Source organism: Cygnus atratus, chromosome 14, assembly GCF_013377495.2.
Source record: "Cygnus atratus isolate AKBS03 ecotype Queensland, Australia chromosome 14, CAtr_DNAZoo_HiC_assembly, whole genome shotgun sequence".
Lineage (NCBI taxonomy): Eukaryota > Metazoa > Chordata > Aves > Anseriformes > Anatidae > Cygnus > Cygnus atratus.
Genome location: NC_066375.1, coordinates 12566110 through 12591620, shown reverse-complemented (window position 1 = coordinate 12591620; position 25511 = coordinate 12566110). Strand labels below are relative to the sequence as shown.

The 25511-nt window shown below is 55.9% G+C and overlaps 1 protein-coding gene across 1 annotated transcript in view; it reads right to left on the bottom strand.

The window, feature by feature from the left end:
• Positions 1-9987: 9987 nt before the first annotated feature.
• The window catches only part of LOC118256151 (protocadherin gamma-A10-like), a 101164-nt gene continuing 85640 nt past the window's right edge, over positions 9988-25511 (bottom strand). Inside the window, 3 exon segments of the mRNA XM_050713604.1 lie at positions 9988-12222; positions 12225-12248; positions 16477-16565. Coding sequence (XP_050569561.1) covers positions 12017-12222; positions 12225-12248; positions 16477-16565 — 319 coding nt within the window. The 3' untranslated portion in view covers positions 9988-12016.

Below are 25511 nucleotides of genomic sequence, written 5' to 3'. Positions count from 1 at the left end.
CTTGTTCAGAAAGTCTGTCAGGGAATCCAGATGCTGGGGCCTGTTCCCTGTTTCTGCCAAATGGATTTAATGGGGTCCTGTGTTTTCTCTGCAGATGGCGATGACACCGGCATGGCCGTGTCCCTGGGAGCTGTCACAGCTGGGGAGCAGGACGGGGCAGGGGTTACCTGGCACGGGGCATCTCGGGGCTGGTCCAGGAAGGAGAACCAGCGCCTCCCATTATTGCCTGGTGTTTGTTCCTACCAGCTGTCAAGGAAACCATGGCACGGTTCAGATACCCAGCTGGTATTGCTGCAGCTGCTGAGGCATTACATCCTTTTAATCCATTTCCAAAATAGCTTCTCCACTACTCTGTTAGTGCTGGCTTACGCAGCACTCCGTACTGTGTGCTGGCATCTGTCCTGCCCAGCATCATGGACCGTCTGGACACCAGAGTTGTTCCTGCAGGCTGAGCAGGTAGAGTTGGGCCTTTTATGTGTGAAAGTGTAGCCAAGCCACTATCGCATTTCTGCCAGAAATACTCTCAAAGAGGTGGAAAGAGTTGAGGTTGTGTCGAGATGTGTGGAGGTACACCCAGGTGCCAGAAGCTAAGGGAGAAGATAGCAAGAAGGAGCTGGTGCCATGCTAAGGGCAGAAGGGAAAGAGATCAAGGGGGCTGGGAAAAGGGAGAGAGCTTGGAAGCAGGTTCAGAAATGGCAGGGCTCGAGGAGAACAGTGTGAAAGAGGTGGTTATGGTCAGCACGGCTTATGCACTACCGAAAGTATGGGAGATTCTGGGTACAGGGCATGTGGTGCACTCAGTGGGAAAGAAAGTAGAGAGGAACAGGACCCAGGAAAGCAGAAATGAGGACACACACGTGGTGCCGGATCTGTGCCACGGCAGCAGCTGCAAGCTGGTGGCCAGACAGAAGAGTGGGGGAGGGAGATCTCTAAGCCAAGCCTTTGGAAAATGAAAACCCGAATAGAGATGTAGGAGAGAAAGCTACAACTCTCCTGTCTCACATCCAGGAGGAGCATTGAGAGAAACCTGCAATTCTGTTTCAGCAGCCCACAGTAGCAGCGGGATGCTTGCTCTTCTTTTACTTGCAACAAGGGGCAAGGATTTACAGTTACAGGGTGCGCTGCAAGGTGGCAAGAAGGACAGGGACTGATGTTTCCCCTCTGGGGGTGGGGGTCCCTTTGCACACCCGCACAAACAAGGGGCTGTTGCTCACTGCCTCCCATGTGCCAGGCACCGTACTGCTGGAGAAGCCACAGACACAGGGCAGCTCATGGCTCAGGCAGTCGTTGTGCTCCTGGGCAGGACAAGGATGGAAGGGGCAGGGGCATTGGTGGGACCTGCAGCTGTAAGAGAAGCCTCCAGGCTCCCGCAGAGCTGTGACACCAGGCTCCTCTGCTGCACTAACCAGGCTGCCGGGGCAGCAGAGCTCCCTTTGCACCTTGCCCATGGGGTAGAGGTCGGATAAGTCCCAGGCACTCTGTTTTACCAAGGGCTGTCCTTCAGCCCGGTGGGGTTTTTCCCCTTTTTGGTTCTTTTTAAGGTGCTTTAAGGGCAAGTGCTCCAGGCTGCAGTACCCACATGGTCCCAAGCCAGCTTTGGCATTGCCACGGGGTACAACGGAGAGCGTGCGTTTTGGGAGGCTGCTGCTGGACTCCACGCTCTCCTGTGGACTGGGCAGTGGGCAGGCGCTGCCCTTCGCAGCCCTTTCCCCACAACCCACTGTCAGATGCCCTGTGGTTCCCAGGAGCTCTCCCAGCGGGTCACATCGTGCTGAGGTGACCATCTCTCCATCTCTGCACTGCCAAGCACCAGCAGTTCTCCTCCCCACCACGTTCACCTGCCTGGTGGTGGCTGCAAGGCGCGAGACTTGTCAGCGCCGATCTGACTCCTGCCCGCCCAGGCAGCTGCGTCTGCTCAGCCACCAGCAGCTTCATGTAAGCCCGTAAAGGAATGGGAAACGCTGGCGGGCCTCTGCTCAGTGGCTTAAAGGGCTCATTGTGGGGTAGAGAGGTCAGCAAAAGGCGCTCACTGGAGCCAGCTCATCGCCTGCAGACCACGGCGGGTGTGCACACAATAGCTCAGTGTCCTCCGGTCCAGCGCTGCGATTGTCCCGCAGTCAGGATTTCAGCCCGGTGATTCGGGGCTGGTTTTTGGTTGCAGTGACTCAACCCGGCTCCTTTCCTGTCACCTCGACATCACGCACGGGCCATCTGCTCCCCATGGCGCAGCAAAGTGAACACAGCAAATCAATGGCGGATCCATCCCGCCCGCCCCGAGCTGTGGCCCAGCAGGAAGGAGAGCAAGGGCTTGGCTGGGCTGCATGCAGGGGCCTCTTCTTCCTCAGAGGGGATGAAGCAGCGGTGCATGAAGCAGACAGGTGCCCCACGTTGCCTGATCAGTGCCGTTTGCCCCGCACTGAGCCGGGGGCAGGCAGGGTGCTGCCTTCCCCTGGAGGTGCGGTTGAGCCACAGCAAAGTGTTGTGTGCCCTGCGGTCAGGGCAGCCCTTTCCAAGTCCTCCTGAGATGTTTTGCCAGTCCCCTGCAGAGACACTGTAATCTTGAATCAGGTCAGCAGAGAAGGCCCAAAAATGCAGCTTTGAGCTTGGCTTTCCAGCCTCCCGATCCTTCAGCCCAGCCATAAATACTCAAGCAGCATTAATATTCAGTTTTCCTCTTGTCATACTGATGAAGAGGCTTGAGGAGCCAGCTGATGAATACCACCTGGATTTCCAAAGGGATCTCTCACCGGTCTCCTAAAGAAGCTCCCATGGGATGAGGGGAGAGGTCATTCATAGCTGTTAGCCCGCTATTTATCAGGCTAAAAGGCAGGGAATTAAATTCTTTGGGAAGACAGTGAATAGTAAGAATATTTCTAGTGTTTGAGTAGGAAAAAAAGGACTTCACACAGATGCTCCGTGGCTTATACAGTATCAAAGGGGTCGTCTTGCTGCCTTTTCACCCTTTGATGGACGGTGATGCTCCGAGCTGACCATTGCCACTTGGAGCCTTTATGGGGTGACAATGTCAGCTGAGTGACCTGTGCTGGCTAAACCTCAAAAGCTCCATCTGAGATCTAGAAATCCCTGGGAAAGGAAGGAGAGAAAGGAAAAACAATCAGAGCATGGCACAGCAGTGGCTTTTTTTGGTTTTAAATGTGTCGTGTGACTGCATCTTGGATGCTGCCTGCAGTGCTGCTTCCCCTGCCTGAGGGGGGACGTAATGAGCTTGAAACGATGCAGAGAGATGCAACAAGAATGGCTGGGGAGACCTGGGGCTGCTTCACCCAGCAGAGGGACATGAAGGACCTGCATGAAATCATTCACTGGAGGTGTTTGTGTGTCTGCCACAGACCCTTTGAGGCGTGAATGAAGCTGGGAGGAGCAGGCTTAAATGCAAAGCTGTAATTTCACAGCACTCCTCCTTACAGGATGCTTGGGGGTGCTTATGGGTTATGTGGCTTAAAAAAGCAACAGAGTACATTTATGGAAGAAAAGGGTGGGAGGATGTGAGAAAACTCACTGGTGGAGAAGGATGAGAGTGTCGGAGGGGGCGAGGGAGGATTTGGGACCTGCTAGGACAGGATGTGGGAGGGCTCGCAGGCGTTGGGCTGGGGAGGGGAGACTGTCGGGGAGGGGAAGCTGTGCGAAGGAAGCAGAGGGAAGATGGAGACAAGAGGCCCATTGAATACAGGCTCCTGCCTTCTTTCTGATCTCATGCTGTGCTGTGGTCCAGCCGGCAGCTGCTGGGACATCTCTCACCCTACAGTCCTCTGCCATAGCCCCGAGGGGATCGGCACACAAAGCCCAGCAGCTGTGAATGCTCCCTGTGTTGTCTGCCCAGACCACGCGCTTGGTCCCCACTCAAGATGGAAGGGCAGCGCCCGGGCAGCCCAGCAGCAGCAGCACCCCTCTAGGACAGCATCTGCACAGGGTGGGCTACAGCTGGCACCCACATCCAGTACACAAAGGTGCCCACGCTGTGCAGAGGATGTCTTGCTGGCAGATGTGGAAGGGAGGTGGCAAATGTCAGGGCTCAGAGGCTGTCGGTCTGCCTGGTGAGCCTCTGCTGGTCTGGCTCCTGTCCCTCTGGCATGGAGGAGGCTGTGCCAGCCCCAGAGCTGCTGCCCCATCTCTGTGTCCCCTGCAGCGAGGGGAGCTCCAGGGCATGCAGCAGGAGGTGCTGGGCTCGCAATAGCTAATTGGCAGTCTCTGAAAGGCCTCTAAATCCTGTACAGAAGCCTATTGCCTGCCCCCCCCCCCCCCCCCCCCGCATGGTTTTTCATTGCTCCCCTCGGTATTTCAGAAGTCTGCTCCAGAAAGCTGCGTGACAAATTGCTCACAAAAGACTTTCAGCCCTGAAAGAGTTAATTCCTCATTTCTGTGCAGCAATTCAGCTGCTGCTTTATAATCCTCAGCCCCCGTCCCTTATGCCATCCCCTCCCAAATGCAGGGCTACCTCTTCCTTGCATGGTGTGTGCCCATGGGTGCTCCGAGGGGCACAGCATCTCCTCTAATTCAGGCCTGCTGTGACCTTGGTGTTTGTTCTAAGCTCTAGCCTACCTCGTCCACATGCTCCTCCAGGGAACTGCTCCACACACCATAACCCATACGTGGGGAGACATTCCCAGACGTCCATTTTGCTTTTTCCTTTCCTCAATCCCACCCTATCAGCCCTGGCAGCCCCAAGCAGGACTTTGACAGATCTTCCCGGACATTTGCTGCCTTTTGCAGCCCTGGCCCTGTGGAGGGAATTTCTTGTTCCCCAGTGTCCTGAGGCCGAGCACCGACCCCATCCAGCTGGCCCAGGGGAAGGTGGGCTCCACCAGAGCTGGCCTGCAGGGGGTTCTCTCCACTTTTTCTAACTATTTCTCTTCTTGCAGCAAAATGAAGACTTTTGCTGGCTTCTGAGCAGCTGAAAGATGTGGCCTTGTTTTCAGAACCAAGAGAGGTCTGCAAGGGCAGTGAAAAAACAAGAGACGAAGGCATCCTTGAGGAGACCACGGAGATCGGCAGCTGCTCAAGCAGGACATTATGCCTGGGAAAAGGCAGAAGCCAGTTGGACTGCCAGAGTAAGTAAAACAGAGCTTCACTCTGGGATCTGTGCTTGGCTAGGAAGTGTAATTTATTGTTCTACTTGCTCTTGGGGCAACTTTTTGTGTTCCAGCTCCCATGGCCAACCTTCAGTGTGCCCCTGAAAAGGACTGAAGGGCCAAAAGCTGTATCCAAGGGCAGGGACATTGTCTGCAGCCCTCCTGTTCTTGGAGTGAGCAAATAGGGCAGCGGGTAGAGACTCAGCCCAGCACCCCCAGCTCTTTTTGGGGTGCAGAGCAGGGGTGCTGGAAGCTGCCTCAACCCTGACCTGTTCGGGTACTTCTGGATCTGCTGCTGAGCTGGGCCAGCCCCAGCTCTGCTGCTGCAGGTGGCTCCTCCAGCAGTGCTGGTGGCCCCTGCCCTCTTCCGTCCTTGCCTCCCTGTGGGGAGAAACCCACGGGTCAGTTAATCTAGGCTTGCTCTCCTCCAAATGCTGGAGCTTTGCTGCACCGGCACCTTCTGGTGTACCTCATTCCCCTTGTGCAGGGAAGGAAGCTGGGGCTGGAGCACCGTGCTGTGCTCAGCTGCGTGGGCAGCAGGGGGCTGCCTGTCCAGACCCTCAACCCCACGACTGGAGAAGCCACCCTGCAGGGGCTCTCCATCCCAGCACAGTGGCCGGGCTCTGCTCTGCTTATATCCCCCTCATCAGCACCTGCTGTGCACTGCACACCCGGTGCAGCTCCGCAGCTCCCAGGCGCTGCGTTTTGTTGTTGCTTTAACTCAGCATATTTGTAGCGGTGAGGTAATGGAGCCATCCATAACAGCCTGGCTGCTGTCACACCCAAGAGCAGAAATATTCCATCCTGCGTGGACGGGGCTTGGCAGGCATGTGCGGCGTGGGGTCAGGCACTGGGCAAGCGCCGCGCGGTGACTCAGGCTGCCCACGGGGCACTTTCCACACCAGGCTGTGGGTCCGCAAAGCTTGTCCCCTCACGGTGCTTCTGGCTCAGGTCACACCGAGCCTCACAGTTTTTTCATTTGACTCTAATTTTAGTACACTTAGTAAAGGAAAACTCTGTTTTTGGGTTGTTCTGGGTCTTCCTGGGGCTTATTAGCCCATTATGGGCTGCAAATGCTAATAAAGATTCGGGACAGCACGGGCAAGCACATATCCCTGAGCCAGGTCAGCCTGTGCAGCAGCATGTGCGCTTAGTCAGGCACTTTGTGCAGGGCCTGACGTCTGCTCGCTGCTTCACTTCGTGTCCATTAGCTCTGTCCCTGTCCAGGTCCTGGCTCTGGCGCACAAACCCAGCGGTGCGTGAACCAGCGACAATAACAGCTGGGGAGCTGGTGCGCTGCGGATGGGCCCTTGGGAAGAGAGAGACATGCCTGCACGCAAGAGGTTTTCACATGCTGATTGCAGAGGGACATGCTGATTGCAGAGGGGGGAGGAAGGGCTCCTGCTCACCCCCCAGCAGTGGAGGGGCAGCAGGGTGCTGACCAGAGGTTGTGGCACCGCCACGCTCAGGGCTGGGTGCTCCGCGAGCCTGCTAGAAGCAAGGCTTGGACCCTTCCCTTGCCAGCCACTGCCCCTGGGGAGGGATGAGGGGGTCAAAGACTGCGGGTAGGGCAGCTCAGGCATTGTGCTCTGTTTTCTCGGTGTTTGGGGCATTGCAGGGCTGCCAGATGTGTCACCCTAGGGTCAGGGCGGCAGCGGGCGCTGCCGGGCTGGTGACTGCGTGGGCAGGGAGGAGTTGCCCTTGTACAGCTAAATGCCAGTGGCTGCATTCGGCAGCTCCAGGAAGTTGCAGAATGAGAGATAAATCAGGATATGTGAGCTGGAGTCTTGCCCAAAGGCTTTCATTTAATTGTAATGGTTCCCTCTATATAAAGTCATTTTTTTGTGGCTTTGCAGCTGTGGACAAGCGACGCTGTGGCAGCATCGTGATACTATCAGGGCTTGCAAGTGCAGCATATGGAGAAATAAACATTACTTTTGGTACAAAATAAATGTGATCTTGAGTGTCTTTGCCTCCATATCGTAACTTTCATGTAGAGACCAGCCTGGAGCCTCGTGGCACTGAGTCACGGGGCCTCACCCAGGCTGGAGCTGTCCCTGCAGGTGGGCTGCTGGGCACTGCTGCCGGCGGCGGGCTGGGTGCTGCCACCCTCCCGTTCCCTGCGCCAAAGAATTCCTTGACATCCACCCATCCCCTGGGGATAAACTGGTAGGCATGGCCCTGGCCACGCAGCTCGAGCCTTTCTTGTCCCCAAAGGTGTCTGTGTACCAGCATGGCTCTGTCTGGGCAGGATTTGGGTGAGCCTAGAGGCTGCCAGAAATCGGGCAAGCTGCAGCTCCCTGCTGGCTGCACGACTGTCGTGGCCAGATGGCCGCTATAGTTGGGCAAATGCTTTGCCACGTGCTGGTGTCCCTGGCTTCTTGTCACGGGAGCTGTTTGTCCTTGGGAGCAGTTCTGTACGTGGGGCAAGGGGACAATGGTGCAGGGCTCCATCACGTGTGGCCACCCATGGCGGGGCCAAGCGCATCTTTCAGCAGCTGCTGATGTCCTAATGGCATCCACTGGTGGATGGAGGAGGAGGAGAAGCCACAGGGAGGTCAGGGCATCGGGGGCCAAATGAGCTGGGATGAAGGGATCCCAAAGCCACCTCTGTGTCCCAGGTGGGGACATATACAGGGGGTTGTTGGAGGAGCCTTGAGCAGCTTGAGCATGACAGCTCCGGGCTCCTCTCTGGGTGCAAAGTGATGAAACAATCTCCTGAAGCAGAACAGAGATGGCAGGGGGTGAGAATGTGCTGGGGGGCCATCACCAAGGGGGTCCTTGGTGCTTCCTGAGGATGCTCCAGCCTTTCCTGCTGCAGCACACTGCCACCAGCATCTCCCCAACGCTGTCCTCCTCACCTCCCCTGTTCCCTGCTTGGGGGCACGCAGCCACCAGCTGCCCCTGCCTCGTCCCCAGCCCCCTTCCTGCTCAAGGTGTCCCCGCTGCTGCAGCGGGAGGGACGAGCCAGGGCGCTGCTCCCCACAGGCACAGACACAGGGGACAGCCAGGATAATTTTTAAAATGAGGGCAGAGACCTCGTCACTGCCCCAGTTTGACTCAACTCTCCCTAGGTGGTTTCTTTTTTTGATTAGCTAGGCAAGGACAAGTTGCTATTTGGGGAGCGTGATGCCCCAAAACGGGGTACTGGTGGGGGGGGCAGCACGTCCTGGGGGGCTGCTGGGCCCATCCTCCACTTTCCATCCTCCAACTTCCATTCCATTTCCCCTCTTTCCATCCTCCAACAACACAGGGCAGCCCGCAGCATTGGCTAGAGCAGCCGCCTCCAAACCTTTTTGATCTCACTTCCCTTCTAGTTAAAACATTTTGATCCCCCCCCACCCCCCCCGTATATTTTTTATTTATGTACTTGTACTGCGATGCATTTTGTGTACATTGCAAAGCCCAAGCTAAGCCAGCTCGTGTCCCCAGGGAGGGGACAGGGACCCCCTGCGTGCCCCAAGCCCTGGCACCCCCCGCACGGCGCTCACAGCGTTTAGGCAATGAGAAGGCGAATCCGTTCTGCCTCCCAACACTGGGCTTAAGCTCTAAAAAAAAATTAAAATAAATAAAGCGTCAGGAAGCGGATTTATGGAGCAGGAAGAGATGCGGAGGATCAGTAAATGCCTCTCGAACCCCCGGGTATGCGAGGCTGTAAAAGGAGCCGGCTCCGTTATTCGGGGGATGGGAAATAAACTGCTGGGGCGTGCTGGAGCCCGTGGGAAGGGGCTGCAGCCGGCCAGAGGCCAATGCCCGAAACCGCTTTTTTTTCCTTTTTTTTTTTCCTCCCCTCAGCTTTTATTCTGTATCTTTTGGAGGGCGAGGTCCCGGCTGCGGGCGCTGCCCGGTGGGACTCCTCGTCCGCCCTTTTCTCCCCTCCCCTCCCCTCCTCCAGCAGTGAGCCCCGCTGGCCCATTCCCACCCCCCCCGGCAATTAACCCTGAGCGCCTTTCCTTCATCAGCGCTAATTAGCCGGGGCCAGTCGGGTCCAACTTGCGTCTCAGCGCTTTTGTCCTTCCCGTCCTCCCGTCGCCCGTAGGAAATTTCCGTGCAGCAGAAAAGAGAAATAAATGGGAACTAAAGGAGCGTCCTCACGCCGGGGGGGCTCTGGGGGGGGGGGGTGCAGGCGGATTTGGGTGGTCTCGGTGTGGGGTACCAGGATTTCGGGGGGGGGATCGCTGTGGGGCGCCGGGGGACTTGGGGTCTTGTGTGCTGCAGGGAGGTGCTGGGGGGGGCAGGGGGGGGCGGCTGTGTGCGAGGGCAGAGTCCGGTGGTGGTGCAGCGGGGCTGCCCACGGCTCCCCCCAAAAAAAAACCTTCCTCTCCCCCTTCCCGTGCTGTGCGGCCGCGCTCCTGCGGGGGCGCCCGCGGCACGGCGGGGATGGAGGGGGGGGGGACGAGAGGGGGGGGCTGTGCCTGGAGCCTCCCGCGTGCTGCTAAAGAATGGGGGGGGGGGGCGGTCACAGCCCCCGCGGACGCAGGAAGGGGGTGGGGGGGGGTAGATGCCTGCCGGGGCTGTTCTGTCCCCCCCACCCCCGATCTGGCAGCAGCCGCCTATTTGTCCCTCAGCGGTTGCGACACCCCGAGCCACGGGGTGCTGCCCCCCCGCAGGACCCAGCCCCTGACACCCCCCCCCCCCCCATTCCGCCTCCCCCCATCGCAGGCGGGGAGCCCGGGCCGGGGAGTGACCCCCCCCCCCCCGGTGCTGGGGAAGGGGCTGCAGCAGTGGACCCCGGGGGCTGCTCCATGGGGAGCATTCCATGCCACCAGAGGTGGAGGGGAGCCGAGGACTGGGGGGACCCGAGAGCATCCCCGGACCACGCTTGGCCACCTCCGGCCAGCAGCCCCGGCACCTGGTCCTGTCCCCCCTGTCCCTTCCCACAGTAATGACCACCATCCAGAAGAAACCATTTTATTATTTTTTTTTCCCAAAGAAAAAAAGCAATATAAATATTAGAGTATAAAACTTGCGTGTAACACATTGACGTTGGTCTATATGGGTATAAGAAGGATATAAGCATATATATAATATATAAGTATAATTCAATATTAGACACATTGAGGGGGCAAACGTGTTTCATCTCACGTACACTCGGAGCACAGACCACATGGAAAGAAGATACAGAGAAATCGAAAATACTGGTGTCCACAAGTTAGTTACCGAGATAAAAATAACACGTCACTAAATACACGACACTCACTACACTACCTTCAGCTTGCAGATTAAAAAGAAATATAAAGACTACGATTCAGCTACAGCGTTTCTAGAGCGGACGTGGCAGCTACGTGGGCCTGTGGAAGCGGCACTAGGGGTGGGGGCTGCTCCCTGCAGCCGTGGAGGTGGACGGGGCGCCGTGAGCATCCTGTGCGGGGCTGGACCTGCTCGGGTGAGTTATGTGTTAGTGATTAAAAAGAGAAAAAGGAACCCGCAGGAAACTGAGCAGATCCCGAGGTGGCTACAGCCTCCCCACCTCTGGGTACCAAAAGCCCCTCTCTGCCCACACGGGCGCCCATGACTGCTCTGAAACGGGAAGCTTGGGGTGCCCCGAGCAGTGGGTGGCACGGGCAGTGCTGCTGAGGCCACCGGGACCCTTCTCCGGGCTGGGTTTGCTTGAAAGGTGCGCAGTGTGGAGAAATCCTATTCCTCATCCTCCTGCTCCCTCTGCGGGGCGGCAATCCCAAAGCCAGCGCCACCTCCACCCTCCTGGTGCCAGCTGCACCCCCCTTTGCAGGGACACCACGCACTCACCCCCAGCTTGCTGGTCCCTGGCCTGGGTTGTGTCCCCAGGTGCCACTGCGCCAACTGTCACTTACTCAGTACCCAACACCCCCGCCCCAGTACAAAACGGTGACCCCCCCAGCCCCAGACAGACACGGCGCCTCCACCGGTGCCTTTACCCCGAGCTGCGTGGGCATGCGAGGACACCCCGGGGTCTGTGGAGCACAGTGTGCTGCTGCAGGCGTGACGCCAGTGACGGGCATGCAGGAGCGACGGGGGGAGACGTGGGCAGGCCCCCGGCCCCCCCTCATGGGTGGAAGGAGCCTGCCGCGGGGGGGCTGTGACTCCCTTAGCTTTAATTCCAAAAGGACATTTACTGTACATATAAATATTTACTGCAAAAGAGGGATGAGATGTGTCTGCTCTTCAGAGACCCCCAGAACCGCCGGGGCAGCTGTGCGCACCTCAGGAGCCCCGCGCTGAATTCCCTCCTGCTCAGACACCAGGAGTTTTTATCTCATTTTTCAGGCCATCGCCGGTTGCACTTAAAAAAAAATAAATGTTTAGGATGCAGCTCTGCATTGTTCCCTTTGATTCATGCAATATAAACACTTGTTTTTTTTCTTTTTTTTTGGGGGGGGGGGTAACAGGTAAACAGGAACCGAAGCACTCCTTACCAACAAATCCACTGCTATGACTAGCTCAGGGTGAATTTCGCTACAGGAAAGTTAAAGAGCAAAAAATCTGGAGCATGGGTTCTAGGCTAGGAAGTTGCTTTTTCTTTCCAAAAATGATCAAAGGTCTATAAATTAAAAGATCGCTGTTAAAATTATTTACACTGGACAAAGCCGAGCACAAGCCTTGTGCCTTTCTCGGACAATCTGGGAACAAATCAAGTCCGAAGACATGGCAGAAGCCCTTCCACCTTGCATATTCTAATACCCGAGGGGTCGTATAAAACGTTGGCTAGTATTAACAGGGCACTTGTTTGCGTTAGCTTTCATTTTCCGGATTGGTTTTCATCATGAGATCTAACAGCAGAGACACCCTGCTCCTAGCTCTGATGATGATGATACATTCGCAGCGCTTCCTAACTTTTGCATCACCAAAAAAAAAATCGTTAAAAAATAAAATAAAATCCACATTCGTCCTCCTGTGTTTTGGGGGAGTGCTGGAGCGCGCTGCCCTGACGCTCTGAGGTCTCCTCTCTACTTCTTCTCCTTCTCCTTCTTCCCGGATTTCTTCTTGTTGCCGCCTGAGGACCCGGCGCCCTTGGCATCGCGCTTGCCGGCGGCGTTGGTGAGGGTGGCGGTGCTGCCCGGGATGTAGACGTTCTGCCGGTAATCGGGGACGTGCTGCAGGGTGAACTGGGGGCCGTAGCGGGCGCTCAGGCCCATGGTGCCCGTGCCCCCCCGAGCGTCGAGTTGCCGTCAGCAGCCTCTGCGGGGGCAGAGAAAAGGGCAGGACGTTAGCGCGGGTGGTCAGCCTGCTCCCCAAACCTGCCTTCACCGTTATCGCACGGGGGAGATGCCGCCGAGCATCCTCCTCCTCCCTCCTGGCGTCTCCCAGGAGGAAGGCCAGGCTGAGCCCTTGGGGTTTGGGGATGGGGGATGCCAGGGCAGGACACAACCTCTCCTGCTCTGCCCCGATCCCCAGAGACCAATGTCCCCCCCCCCCGCCAGCAGCCCAATGTATACACCGAGCAGCCCCAACCATTAGCAGTGCATTACGGCAAATCCAATACCGAGCTCTACAGTTGTTTGTTTGTTTGTTTGTTTTTTCCCTGCCCCTGCATCTAAACCCCTGACTCCAGCTTTTTCCCAGCCAGGTTTATTCTGGGAGCAGACAAATCAATAAAGAAAATCCCTCCCTTGCAGTACTGCAAAATGGCTCCAGGAAGCCGAGCACAAAGCGATCCCTGTGCTAGTGCAGATCTGGGAGTGGGGGAAGGGAAGGGAAGGGAAGGGAAGGGAAGGGAAGGGAAGGGAAGGGAAGGGAAGGGAAGGGAAGGGAAGGGAAGGGAAGGGAAGGGAAGGGAAGGGAAGGGAAGGGAAGGGAAGGGAAGGGAAGGGAAGGGAAGGGAAGGGAAGGGAAGGGAATTCACTGCTGGCCTGCTGCAGAGAGCAGGGCCCCCCTAGGATGCTGGAGGCAGAGACCAGACGGAAACGGGGGGAGACCACGGGAGGGGGGAGAAACGAGCGGGGAGGGAGGGCAGAGCATGAGCAGCACTCCTCCAGCAGCCCCGCACCCTCAGCTCCAACACACGTGGCCCCAGCCAGCATCCCCGTACATTTCCCTGTGGGAAACCCTGGGCGCCTGAGGGGCCCAAGGCAGAGCCCAAGACTGCTCGTCCCTCCTCCCCCAGCCTGCAGGAGTAGAGGCAAACCACCAGCAGAAGGCAGGGGCTGGTCCCCTCGCGCATCGCCTCTCTCCGGATCAGACCCACACACGCCTCCACGTTGCCTTGGCTTTGCCCCCAGCGGGCAGAGGCAGCTGATCCATCCTTCTGTCAGGGCACCGAGCCCCCCAGTGCCCCGAAATATTCCTGTGTGCGTGCCCCCTCGGAGAGGTCAGGAGCATTAAGCAATCGCAGCTTGAAAAATTACAGCTGCTCCGCTGGAGCAGAGGGAGGAAAACACAGCACGAGCTCGGTAACAGGCTGGGGACAGCTCTTCCTGGAAGGGTCCCAGAATCTGGGGGCTCTGGGGACCTGGGGCTGGAGGAGCACAGGCAGATGGGCTGGGGAAGAGGTGCAGGGCCAGGCGATTACATTTACTGCAAACGTTCAGTGCTCACTCTCCATTTCAGGGTTTTACTGCTCGCTACCTTCTCATTTTAAAATGGCTATCAGAGGTTTGTGACTGCTGGTCCCAGCAGAATCTCATTCCATTAAATCCAGCCCAGCCCCACACCTGCTGGGGGGTTCTGAGCTGTGCTGGGACGCCTGGAGCTGTGCCCAGGCCAGGCTGCAGCCGGGCAGATCTTTTTTGTGGTCTTGTCCATTGCTGCAATTTAGCCTGTGACAGCCTGGGTGGGGGCCTGGGGTGTTGGGAACAGTGTCCCATGCCCAAGAAGTGTCCCAGATGCTTTGTGCAGGAGGGGTCTGGGGGCTCCCGGCAGCACCCAGCACAACTGGTCCCCACGAACTCGTTTGCAGTCACAGCACAGCTTTCCAGGAGAAAATGCCTCCTGTGAGGTTCCCAGCCCGCCAGTTGGTCCAGCACAAGAGCAAAGGGCTGTTTCTAGGTAACATTGCCATTAGGGCTGAAAAGAAGAGGGAACAGGGACAATAGAGGTTTATAACTCAGCACCAAGCTGCTTGTGCCAAGCAGGGCACTTCGCTTCTTCTTGCTGGAAAGGTTATGCTCAGCCTTCACCAGTGGCCAGCCATTATCCAAAAAAAGCCCTGAGGCCCCTGCAGCCACATGGCGAGGAGGAAAACAAGGCTTTGGCAAAAATAACCACCTTCTGGCTCCACTTCCCCCATAAGCAGAGGGGACAGGAGGCCGGGGGAGGCAGCTCTGGAGCACTTGCTGCTGCAGCTGCTGCTGGGGCTTTTGGAGACCCAATATAGCGAGGCTGCCCGGGCCGCCTCGCTGTCTGCGGGCTCCCTCGCTGTCTCACAGCACCCCTATAAATTCTTGACAAAAGATGAAGTATTTTAAGGACAGTGTGCCTCATACGCCTGCCCTTCAGTATCTGGTTTCCTGGAGCATCCCTGCTCCTTGGTCTGTCCCAGCAGCTGCCTCTGCCCCTGCAGACTGCTAAAAAACACTGGATTTTCAAACTTCCCAGGCTCCCAGCTCTGAGGGCAGAGGAGCCAGAGGATTTGAAATGAAGGACAAAGATAGCACAGGGTAAGGACGCAGGTAGGACAGCACCAGCCCTTTCCAGAAGCTGGTGGAGCAGAGCAGCATCAGAGGAACTTCTGCCCCTGGAGGTCTCCAGCATGGAGCAGCTCAGGCTCATAGGAGCTTCCTCCCCTCCGGAGCTCAACCAGAGCCCAGCAGGGGACATTAAGAGATGAGAACCATTAAACAACCAGGAAACATTACCAGAGGATGAGCAACACAAAGCTTAATGGGCAATTAGCCCTGCCCCTCATCAAAGCCTGCTCCAATCAGCACTATTAACTTACTGAGCGAAAGCAGCAAAGTAGGGAGCAGAGGAGACTGATGAAAATACAGCTCCAGTGGGGGGTGGGGGGCGGGAGGGAACACTTTTGAGGGCTTATGCTGCACTGAAGGTGGAGAGATGGGGCTGGGGCTGTGTCTCAAGGGAAGGAGACACCTCCAAGATGCCTCTCCCTGCGCTACAGCAGGGAAAGCCACTCGTCCTCCTCTCCTGGGGGGCTCTGCTGTAATTCAGCCCCCTGGGGAGAGGTTAGGGCCCTCGGAGACATGTGGACTGGGGGAGATTTGCCTGAATAGGGCCTGGGGCTACGCAGGAGCCAGAGCCTGACCTGGAAGGGACCTGCACAGCTCTCAGGTCCTGAGGCAGCCAGAAAACCAGGTTATTTGTGAGCAAGGAAACCGGATCAGGAGGCATCAGGAATGATAACCACATGGGCCCCCGCAGGCTGTTTTTTCCAGGGCTGTTGTTCAGAGCAGAGCCACATTTTCACATCGTTTCTTTTTTCCCCTGAGCGTAAACAACACCATTGCCCAATTCCTTCGTCCCCTTCCCCGGCAGCTGTGGCTCAGGGCTGCCTGGTGGCTGCAGAGGGCTGCAGCGGCTTTCCAAGAAAGCAGCATCAAGCACATCCCTCCTCCCCCAGATTCCTTCTCTCCCAAGAGCTCAGAGAAAACATCCGAAGCATTTTACCCAGGGTTTTATGGCTGTGCTGTTGTTTCTATTTTTAAACCGAGGGGGGGAAAAAGCCTGGAGGTATTTATAAATAAAGGCTTTATGAAAACTGTGCTCTTTATCCGGAGCGTTGCGTAGAGTGGTAATTGCACTTACACAAAGCCAGGGAAATCGCGGGTGCACAGACCACTCCTCCCCGTCTGCTGCTTTCACACAATGCAGCCGTAAAGCAGGACAACCCAAGGAAACACAGGAATTACCCCAAAGGAAGCCCAGCGACTGCAGCCCGGAGGCCCAGCCGCAGCCCCAGGCTGACCCCGGTGAGCCCCAGTGGGGTGCTGGACACAAGCTGTGCTGGGGGTCCCGCTCTGACGACCTCCAGGTCTACCCTCGGAGCATCCCTGCTGCAGTGAGCTCCCCCTCACCGTGGGGATGTAAGAGAGCTGCTTCTCTACAGCAGCCTCCTGCTCCCAAGCTTTGCCTGAATGCCTGCTTCTGGCCACCGGCAGCCAATGGAACACAGCAGGTATTTTGTCTACTGCAGCCTTCTGGAACAGCTCGTAATACATCCCAAGACCAGTTCATTCGTTCACCACAATTCCATCGTGGGGCAGATGACACTGTCCAGTGCACAGGCAGCACAGTTTGGGTGCCCTGTCTGCACTCTGCTGATGGCACCTCCCCTGCCCGCCCCCCCACAGGGTAACGCAGATGTCCTCTCCTCTGTTCAGCTCATCCATCCAAAGCCACTCCAGCTAACCCGCTCACGTCAATCCCACAAGCATCTGACCTCATGGCATGCATCTGAGAAGCCCCTATGAGGGCAAGTGCCGTGGTTTCCCCACATGCAAAGGACACTGACCGTTTGCCGATGCCAGGATCATGGCTTGCAGCATCTCCGTGTCAAATTGGTTGTTCGGCCAGGCTCCACCTTCCTCTCCATTCTGGGAGCTACGGGAAAAGAAAGGAAGCAGCAAGTTACCCAGCTGGACGAGGAGGAGTGGGCTTCAGAAGCCAAGGCTGTGGATGCATTGGGCAGCTCTGAGGGCAGTGCTGGCAGAGAGGAGGCTGTGGGCTTTAAATCCCTCTATTAAATAACCCTCCAGAGTCTATAAACACTTTCAGAGGTCTCCATGCCTCTCCAAGGCTTTTGAAGAATAACCACCAATACCAAAAGTACTTGGGGCTGAGTGGCACTTCCAGGAATGCCTTCCTAACTCCTGCTGGTTGAGACAGCCAGCACCTAAAGACCTTGAAAACCCCATAGATGCCTTCCCACCAGTTAATGACCACAAAGAATGCCAGTCCTAGAGCCACAGAGCAGCATATGCCCCTGTATGACCAAGTTCCTTTTGCAGGCCACGTGAGGTGGCTGTCCTTTCAAGTTATTTCAAGCTACGACTCCACTCTGCAGCTTCATTCATGGGACTGAGGGTGAGAAAATCCCACGGAGCCAGGGGATTGGGGATCAGCAGGGAGGCAGCTGCCCGTCTCTGCGGCTCCTGCTCTGAAGGGAGGCCAGGAGCAGCCACCAAGAGCCACGAGACGAGGTGGGTGACCACCGTGGTTCCCTGGGGCAGGCTGATAGAGGCTGAGCACCACGGGTCTGCCTGGGAAAGCTCTGGGGGTGCCACCAGGCTTTGGTCCAGGAGGAGATTTTGTAGTGAGGTTACAATCAGCGCTCTGTGCGCTGCCTAACAAGCTCTGCATTGATGCCTGCCAGGTGCCCGGCAGCTGTGCTCAGCCACCCTTCACTCGCGGCCTCACTTTCCCTCCGGAGAGGCCAGGGATGTTTTCCCAGAGCCCTGCTTCCAGCATGGAGACCTCAAAATCCCACCAGCCAGGTGACCATGGCACAGATCCACCATGGGGACCTGGGTCTGGTGCCTGGGTCCCTGCCCCAGCTGCATCAAAGCTTTTCAAGGAGGGAAGTCCCAAATGCACACCAGCTTTCCCTGGTGTACAAGTGTCCTGTACACAAGAATTTTAAAAAAGCAGATGCTTGGCTAAGTGTGTTGGAGAGCTCTGATTGCACCCCAGGTAGCCCTGCTCTATCACGCAGCTGGTACAGACCCAGTGACAGGTATATACATGCAAAGTCCCTCCGAAACTCAAGGAGCGGTGAGCGTAACAGAGGTGTACACATGGACCCTCCTGGGTACCCAGCTGCAGAGCTGGCCTTAAGCAAAGTGCCTGAAGAGACGCAGGACCTGTGCAGCCCCACACAATCACCCTTCCTGTGGCTCCTTGCTGCACAAAGCAGCACAAACGTTACCGCTCTCACAGCCCGGCTTCGTCTGCGTGGGATGCGAGCAGTCCCCGAAGTAGCAGAGGCTGCCCTGCTAGGCTGCCGAAATACCTGCCATCTGTTGCAACCCAGGGCATCCCAAAACCTATTTATATCGATCCCCCGCTGTGCGTACGGTGGCACGATTTCAAGACGGCCAGCAGCGAGGTCTGCCCGCCTTGCCGGCTGATCTCAGTGTTCGTACCAGGGCCATGCCCTGACTCCGCAGGCGAGAGGACAGCTGAGGACCAGGTGCTGACCTGCTCCATGTCTGGGCTGGGAACAGAGCCCCAGGCTAGATCCTATAAAGGGCTTAGGAACCTAAACCCTGTGTCAAACCACAGCCCATGCAGTCACCGCTTAACCCCAGTGCTCCCTGCCCCCTCCCCGGCTGGCAGTCCCAGCTTTACCAGTGCTGCAAGAACCCCGTCCCGAAATGCTGGGTGCGGGCAGCCCCGCACATCCCTCCTGGTGCTGCCTCTCAGGGCAGCCCCTGAACAACAATCGGATCTGGGGACAGAGGAAAGGAAAAGCAGAAGAAGGTGACAATTTTTTTAAATTGTAGCATTCTGGTGCTTTGACCTCTGTTTTGAAGTCAGAGACTGAGGTTTGACACCTCTTTGATGTGACATCACGGCCTTGCCAGTACAAACCAGTATCCAGTTGTTCTCCTGTTCAACCTGGTGTCCCGAGGTCCTTTTCCCCAAGCCTGCTGCACCCAGCACTCCCTAAGTGCACAAACAGGCCCAAAGCATGTCCCTGCTCCCCGTGGTGTCATGCAGAAAAGCTATTTTAGAAATGCCAGAGTTGCAGAAATGGTATTGAGCTCATCTCTGTAAGCAGGAAATTCAAGTGCTGAATTACTTACGAGTGCAATCATTCAGAATTCAGAAGCAGAGGAAAAATAAATGCAGTAATCTAAAAACACCCTAAAATAACTTCTTGCACTAAAAAAAAAAAAAAAACAACAACCAGCCAGGCACACAGCTGATGACCACAGCTGGCCGTCTGCCAGGGCTATAGGACGGAGCCATGAATGGCTGGTGCACAGCTCAGCAGCGAGCATCCCGCTCCCCCCGGCTGTTGCGGGGACGCTGCCCGGAACGGGAGCCTGGTTCCTATGGAAATGACTGCAAGGACTTGCAGTTTTTAATACAAATGGTGTTGACTCAATAGGCTTTTTATATAAACCCATCCTACAGAGGACAGATTTTTTTTTTTCCTGTTTAATTCTATTCCACACTTCAAAGCTCAGAAAATAGCTGGCCTTTGTTTTTGGGAAGGCATCCAGCACTAGGACTGGAGGGAAGGAAGCAAGCCTGCATTTGAGACAAAGAGGAACCCATTGATGCTGCATCCGAGGGGGATCAGAGCGTAGTAGACACACGGAGCACGGGAAGCACATGGGGACGTGGGCGCCCACAGGTGCGCATACACAGCCAGGTCGATCCGGACATTATCAAACCCAGCCAAACGAGACGCGTGGACGTTATGAAATGCCAAAATGAAAGGTCTGTCCTGCAGCCTTTGATACGGCTCCACATCACACAGCTGGCTAATTACACAGCAGGGCAGGGGCTTTCCACAAGCATCTGTCCAAGCCATGCATGGGGTGGACCCGGGTGCTTTGCTGACCGGCTCTTTTCTGCTTCCCCTGACCAACATGTTGTCCCTATATAACTTTCACTTCCAGTACAGAATTATTCATTTCCTTGCAGGGTTTCTATGGAGCTTGTTACTATGGCATCCAAATGCCTCACAAACATTTATTTGCACAACTGCCCAGTGAAATTCTGAAAAAAAAAAATTGTTTTGCTCATTCTGCAGCTGGAAGGCCAGGCTGTAGCAGTGCCACAGGAAAATGGAGAAGTTGATTTGTGCCAGAAGGGTGCTGCCAAGGCTCAAGCGGCCGCTGGGTGCCCCATATCCCAAGGATGAGGCTCTGTCTCCCCAGGGGTGCCTGGCAGGGTGGTGCCACCCTCAGCCACCTCTCACCTTTGGGGTTTTCCAGCTCTTCCAGCAGCAGCCCCCGTGCCAGTGCTGGTCGCACCCCACAGCCCCAGCCACCCCCAGGCTTCCCTGCTGGGGGGGTGGGGGAACATGACTGGGGTCCACCTCACCCCCCAGCCCCTTCCCCTTTCACTCCCTGTCTCTGGGTGCTACCCTAGCCTCCCATCACCTCCCTGCAGGGGCAGGACCAGCTGCAGCATCCCTCTCCCTGCCTCCAGAGCTGGGCAGTTTCTCCAAGCCCCTTCCCCCAGCCCCATTCCCAAGCAGCCCTGATGCTCCCAGCCTGCACCCCAGCCTGTCCCCCTCCCCTTGCACTGCTGGCTTTCCCCGCTCCGTCTGTCTCCCTTCCAGCCCCTCACCCGCCTAAGCTGCTTCCCACACCCAGCCCCAGCCAGAGGCAGCACCAGAAATAAAATCTCAGCCTCCAGCGTTTTCACGCTGGCACAGTGACAAGCAGCAGGGAAAGGATCTGTCACAGCCAGCTCTGGAGGTGTGCTGGGGACACGGCTGTGCCCCAGGGCCAGCATCCCCCTCCCTGCAGCCCCATCCTCCAGCGGTCCCACTGCCCAAGCCGGAGCCCTCCCAAATTACAGCACCGGCTCAAAACTTGCTGCAATTCCTTTTTTCCTTCTCCTCTAGCAGAGGATGCCGCCCGCCCTTCCCCCATGCTCTGCACATTCCCTGCCTCTTCCGTAATGCAATTACAGGCGCTGGGGAGGGCTTGGGCAAGGCGCAGATTTCAGACCCTGACTTTGCAAAGGGGCTCGCCAAATTTTAGCAGCAAGGTGGGGGGGAGGCTCGCAGCCTGACGGAGCGAGGGGGATGCTGGCCAAGGCGCTGAGATGCTGCTCTGCGTGGTGGGGGCAGAACAAAGGCCACGATGTCTCTGCGAGTGGAGAATGGGGGACAGGGGGAGCCCCTCACCAAGACGGCTCTTCCAGTCCCCCCTCCGAGCGCAGTGCTCATGCTACGCAGCCCATCACCGCCTGTCCTGTCACCCCCCCCCCCCATGCCACAAAGATGCTGGGGAAGCTATTTAGAGAAATTCTTTGGAAATGTTCTTGCGCCTGTTTGTCGGATCCCGGAGCCTCTGCAGCCAAGCGTGGCATGTGCTCAGCTGCACAGGAAGCAGATGGAGAGAGAAAAATTAAACTAATACATGTCACACCTGCTAAATTCCCTAAAATAACATTTCTATACATAACGCTGTGATGACGTAACTCCTGATGCGCTGGGGACTGTCCAGAGAGAGGAACACGTCCCATTAATGTGATATGTCCCTGTCCCCATGCGGGGCTCCCCACCTCCTGTCCCACCTGGCAGGACCACTCCTGCCCCCAGCACCAGGCCAGCTCCTGCGGGGGTCTCTCCCTCCTATCCCCATCCCAGCACCCAGCAGCATCACAGACCGCAGCACCCGCTTGGAGCCAAGACAGGCTCTGAGCAGCCTTGTAATGCATTAAAGCAGCGTTGTCACCATGACAATCAATAGGAAACCACAGTCCCACCTAAAGCTGGGAGCAGCTCCGTGGTCTTCAACCTTTCCTGCTTCAACACCCACCAGGGCAACACCTCACTTTGCAAACACAACTGCCCGGCCCCTGCTGGGCTTACGTGGCTCCCTCCCAGGTGTTTGCTGAGCAAAAGACAGCCAGGGGTGGGGGGCAAGGACTGCACAGCAACCTCAAACAGTCACCAAAATGCAGCTCCTCTCCTGGGCAGCCCAGGATGTGGCACAAGCTGGTGTCTGAGCTCCGCAGCCCCATGCAGGCCCTAGCAGCCAAGACGCCAAGAGCAGCCCCATGGTCTGCGTGCTGCAGGAGGCGCTGAGTAATCACTCAAGGCTCCAGTGTCTGCACAGGCAGAAGGATGAAAAACAGCCAGAAGCAGCAGCAAATCTGGCCCCAAAGCTGCCACACATCTTTGATTCACCTGCAGGACCTGTGAAACCTCCTACCCAGAAGTGAACACCACTGTCACAGCTGGTGGCCTCAACCCCTGGGAGCCTTCAGGACAGATACCCGCAGATCAGACCCAGTTTCCTAAAACTTCCTAAAAGTGCCAGAGGCCACCCCCAGGAACCGCTGTGACACCCATGCCCACTAGGCACATGTTCTCTGGATGATACCGCCTCAAACACCATGTCCTGCTTGCTTTTTCAGCTTGCTTCCTTCCCCCATGCTGTCCATCCGCTCATTCCACCACCCCAGCTTCTGGAACCTGCTGCGTGGTTTCAACCAGATCCGAAGGCCAGGTGGAAGTTTCCGATATGCTACACTTCTGCCACTTGCATGGAAATCAGCAAAGCAAGCCCCTCGCTGCTGTCTTCTGCTGGGGAAGGACTCGGTTACTGGCTGTGCCACCCCACCAGCTTGCCTATCACTGTCCCGCTGTTTGCGGGACAACGTGTGTGTCACCTCCCTGTCCTGCCATGCTGGGGTGATGAAGGCACACCCTGACCACATACCAGAAGCTCCCTCCTTCTGTTGCCAGCCTTTGGCAGCACCTGCAGGCTCTGCAGACACTGGGGAAAGTGAGCTTCTGTGAGCTTTAGGGAATATTCTTGGGATACTTTTTTTCCATTGTGGTCCCCCCACCTTTCCCAGGCAGGCTCCCTTTAGTCAAAAGAAAGAACGAGAGAACGAGAGAACGAGAGAGAGAAAGAGAGAGAGGGAGAGAGAGAGACAGAGAAGAGACAGAGAGAGAGAGAGAGAGAGAGAGAAAGAGAAAGAGAAAGAGAAAGAGAAAGAGAAAGAGAAAGAGAAAGAGAAAGAGAAAGAGAAAGAGAAAGAAAGAGAAAGAGAGAGAGAGAGAAAGAAAGAAAGAAAGAAAGAAAGAAAAAGAAAGAGAAAAAGAAAGAAAGAAAGAAAGAAAGAAAGAAAGAAAGAAAGAAAGAAAGAGAAAGAAAAAGAAAGAAAGAAAGACAGAAAGAAAAAGCCCCTCCTATCCTTTGCAGCTCTGCCATCAGCACTGCTGCAGCATCTCCACAACCAGCTGCAAACCCCCCTCGGGGCAGCTGAGGTGCTGCTGGTGCTGTTTAACAGGCAAGTGAAGCGAGCATCCACATTTCATGTCCAGCCTGGGAGGGGAAGCACTGGAAACCAGTGGCACGGGGAGATTCAGGGTTACAGCCCTCCACTCTCCTTTGCAGCTTTGCTCCTCCCTTCCCCAGCACCACGCAGGGCTCTCACACTGCTCCCCACCCCCTGGCGAGGCCCCCCCATGGTCTCTCTGGGCTTGTCCCCATAGTCCCATGACAGGAGGATTCCCCACCTCTTTTGCAACCCAGAGCCTTCCCCTGCTGCAGGTGGCAGACCCTGACCAGAGGCCAGTGCTTTGCTGAACGCACTGGTGCACAGAGATCCAGCCTACAAAGATGCTTGTTGGGAAAGTACCATGGATGCACAGGGCTGATTTTTCTTACCCCTGTACCAGTCCCAGCCCTTGTGCTGTCCCCTACACTCCAAGCCCAGGGACATCCCGCGCTGCCAGCCCCAGGGGATGCCCTGCAGTGCTGCCAGGCTCCACGCCTGCACTGCTTGGACCGTTCAGCACTGTAATCCCCACTACAGCCACTGGTCTGATTTGTCTGGGAATTGCTTTTGCTGCTCAGTATTATTCTGTATTCATTAACGTTTGCCCAGAGACAGCATAGGTGCATTTCTTTCTCTTTTTTTTTTTTAGAAAATAAAATAAAAACATGATTATACAAATCAATTTATCCTCCATTTTCTCCCAAATGAGATTAATTGAGAATCGCTCTACTCAGCTACAGGACTGACTCCCTACCGCGTTTTTAAAGGATGCTGTCTGACCTCTATTTTCTGAGCATGTGCAACCAGAGCTTGCCCGTGTTTCAGATCACAAAGGAACAATCCCTCTCTGTTGTCCCATAACGGTGTGCTCTGAATGCAGTGCCGTACGAGATCGGGAGATGGTCCCTGCTTTACTGACCTCACCCTGAGCTTCGGCTGATTCCAGGTGCTCGGAGGCACATGGGATTTGTTTTGGTGGCAGGGCTATGCTGAGAAAAGACAGCATTGTTCCCTCTTCCAACTGCATGGAGACAGCACAGGAGAAATCACAACATGGGTTTTTAGCCTGCTTTCCGGCTTAGGGTCAGTGCCGGGCTCCCGTCGGGACCAATTCAAACTTCAGCCTAAGCCGCCTTGCCTTTATTGCTATTTAATTTGGAGCAGGCAAATGCAGTTAAGAGCACATCTCTTTTTTTTTCCCTTTTTTTTTTCTTTTGCTTTTTTTTCCAGCTCCCCAAGCAAATGGGTGTCAGAGAGGGACATGTGTCAGCAGGAGGTGACCTGCCTGCACACAGGCTGACACCAGGGACAGCAACAGTGGGCAGGGCTGGGGCAGCTGCCCTTGCACCCTCCTCAGTAGCTGCGGGTTCACACACCAGACATGGAAATGCATAGCAGAGCATGGGAACGGCATGGGGGGAGCAGCCTGCTCCCTAGGATGTGCCTGTTTGATCAGCCTGGGCACTGAGCATAGGATAATTTTTCTCCTACTGTTTGACGTTTTAACACAGGTTTAGACTAAAAACACCTCTCCTGATTTAAATCTGGGGGGTGAAGACCACTGTCCCATGACCTGAGAAAAGGTCCCTGACACAGGTAGGTCTGCACTGCACCAGTGCCGTGCCTTGAGCTCTGGCATGATGCTGGAAAGGGGAGCAGTAATGCTGTTCTGACAGGGCTCATTTGCCCTCTTCTCACAGCAAAACTATTACAGTGGCTCTTGGGTGCTTCTGCGTTAACAGGGTTTTCCAGTTAATTGTCATTTGAACTAGAGCATAAATGGCTAGGAAGATTTTTCTTGATTAAAAAGTTTTCAGTGCTGGGGATTCAACAGAGCTCTGAGAAAACTTTACTAGCAATAGCCTTGTTTTAAAGCCCATGCTCAGCTTCTAGTAGGAATACATTTAGCTTTACATCAAATACTCAATCCATTTTACCTTTGTCGGCCAGGAGAGGCTAATGACAAAGTTTAATTGCTGCAATGCTCATTACAACTATCAGCAGTCTCTTTCTTAGCTTTCTTTCTGCTAAGCTAAAAGATCAAGCCGAGCCAGGGAAAGGCTCAGATACAACCAGCTGCCGCCAGTGTTTAACTGCAAGCTCCGACACCGAAATCCAGGACCCGACGGATGCCACTATGGCATGGTCACATCCTCCCTGGGAGCTGCCCAGGAGGCCACCAGGAACCACAGAGCACGGGGATGTGGTGACTCCTCTGCAGCCACATGGGGCCTGAGCCAGCCAGCCAAGGCAGCACAGCACCCAAATTTCTTCCTGCTGCTGTAATCTTTTAGCATAGGAGTTATCCTGGAGCCAGTCTCCTCATACGCAATAATCTGTGGCTGGGGTATTTACAGAGGAAGGTGGTCCCCCAAGGTAAGTCCTTTCTTACCCTGACAGTCCTCCAGGAAGCTCCCTCCTTGAGGAGGACCTCTGCCCATGCCTAAGCACTAGGAGGGAAGACAGGAGAGGTGAAGGGCACCTGCTCAACATTTTCCATCATTGCTTTCTCCCCATGGACCACAAACAGCAAACTTTTCTGGGCCAGAGGCAAGAGAAAGAGAT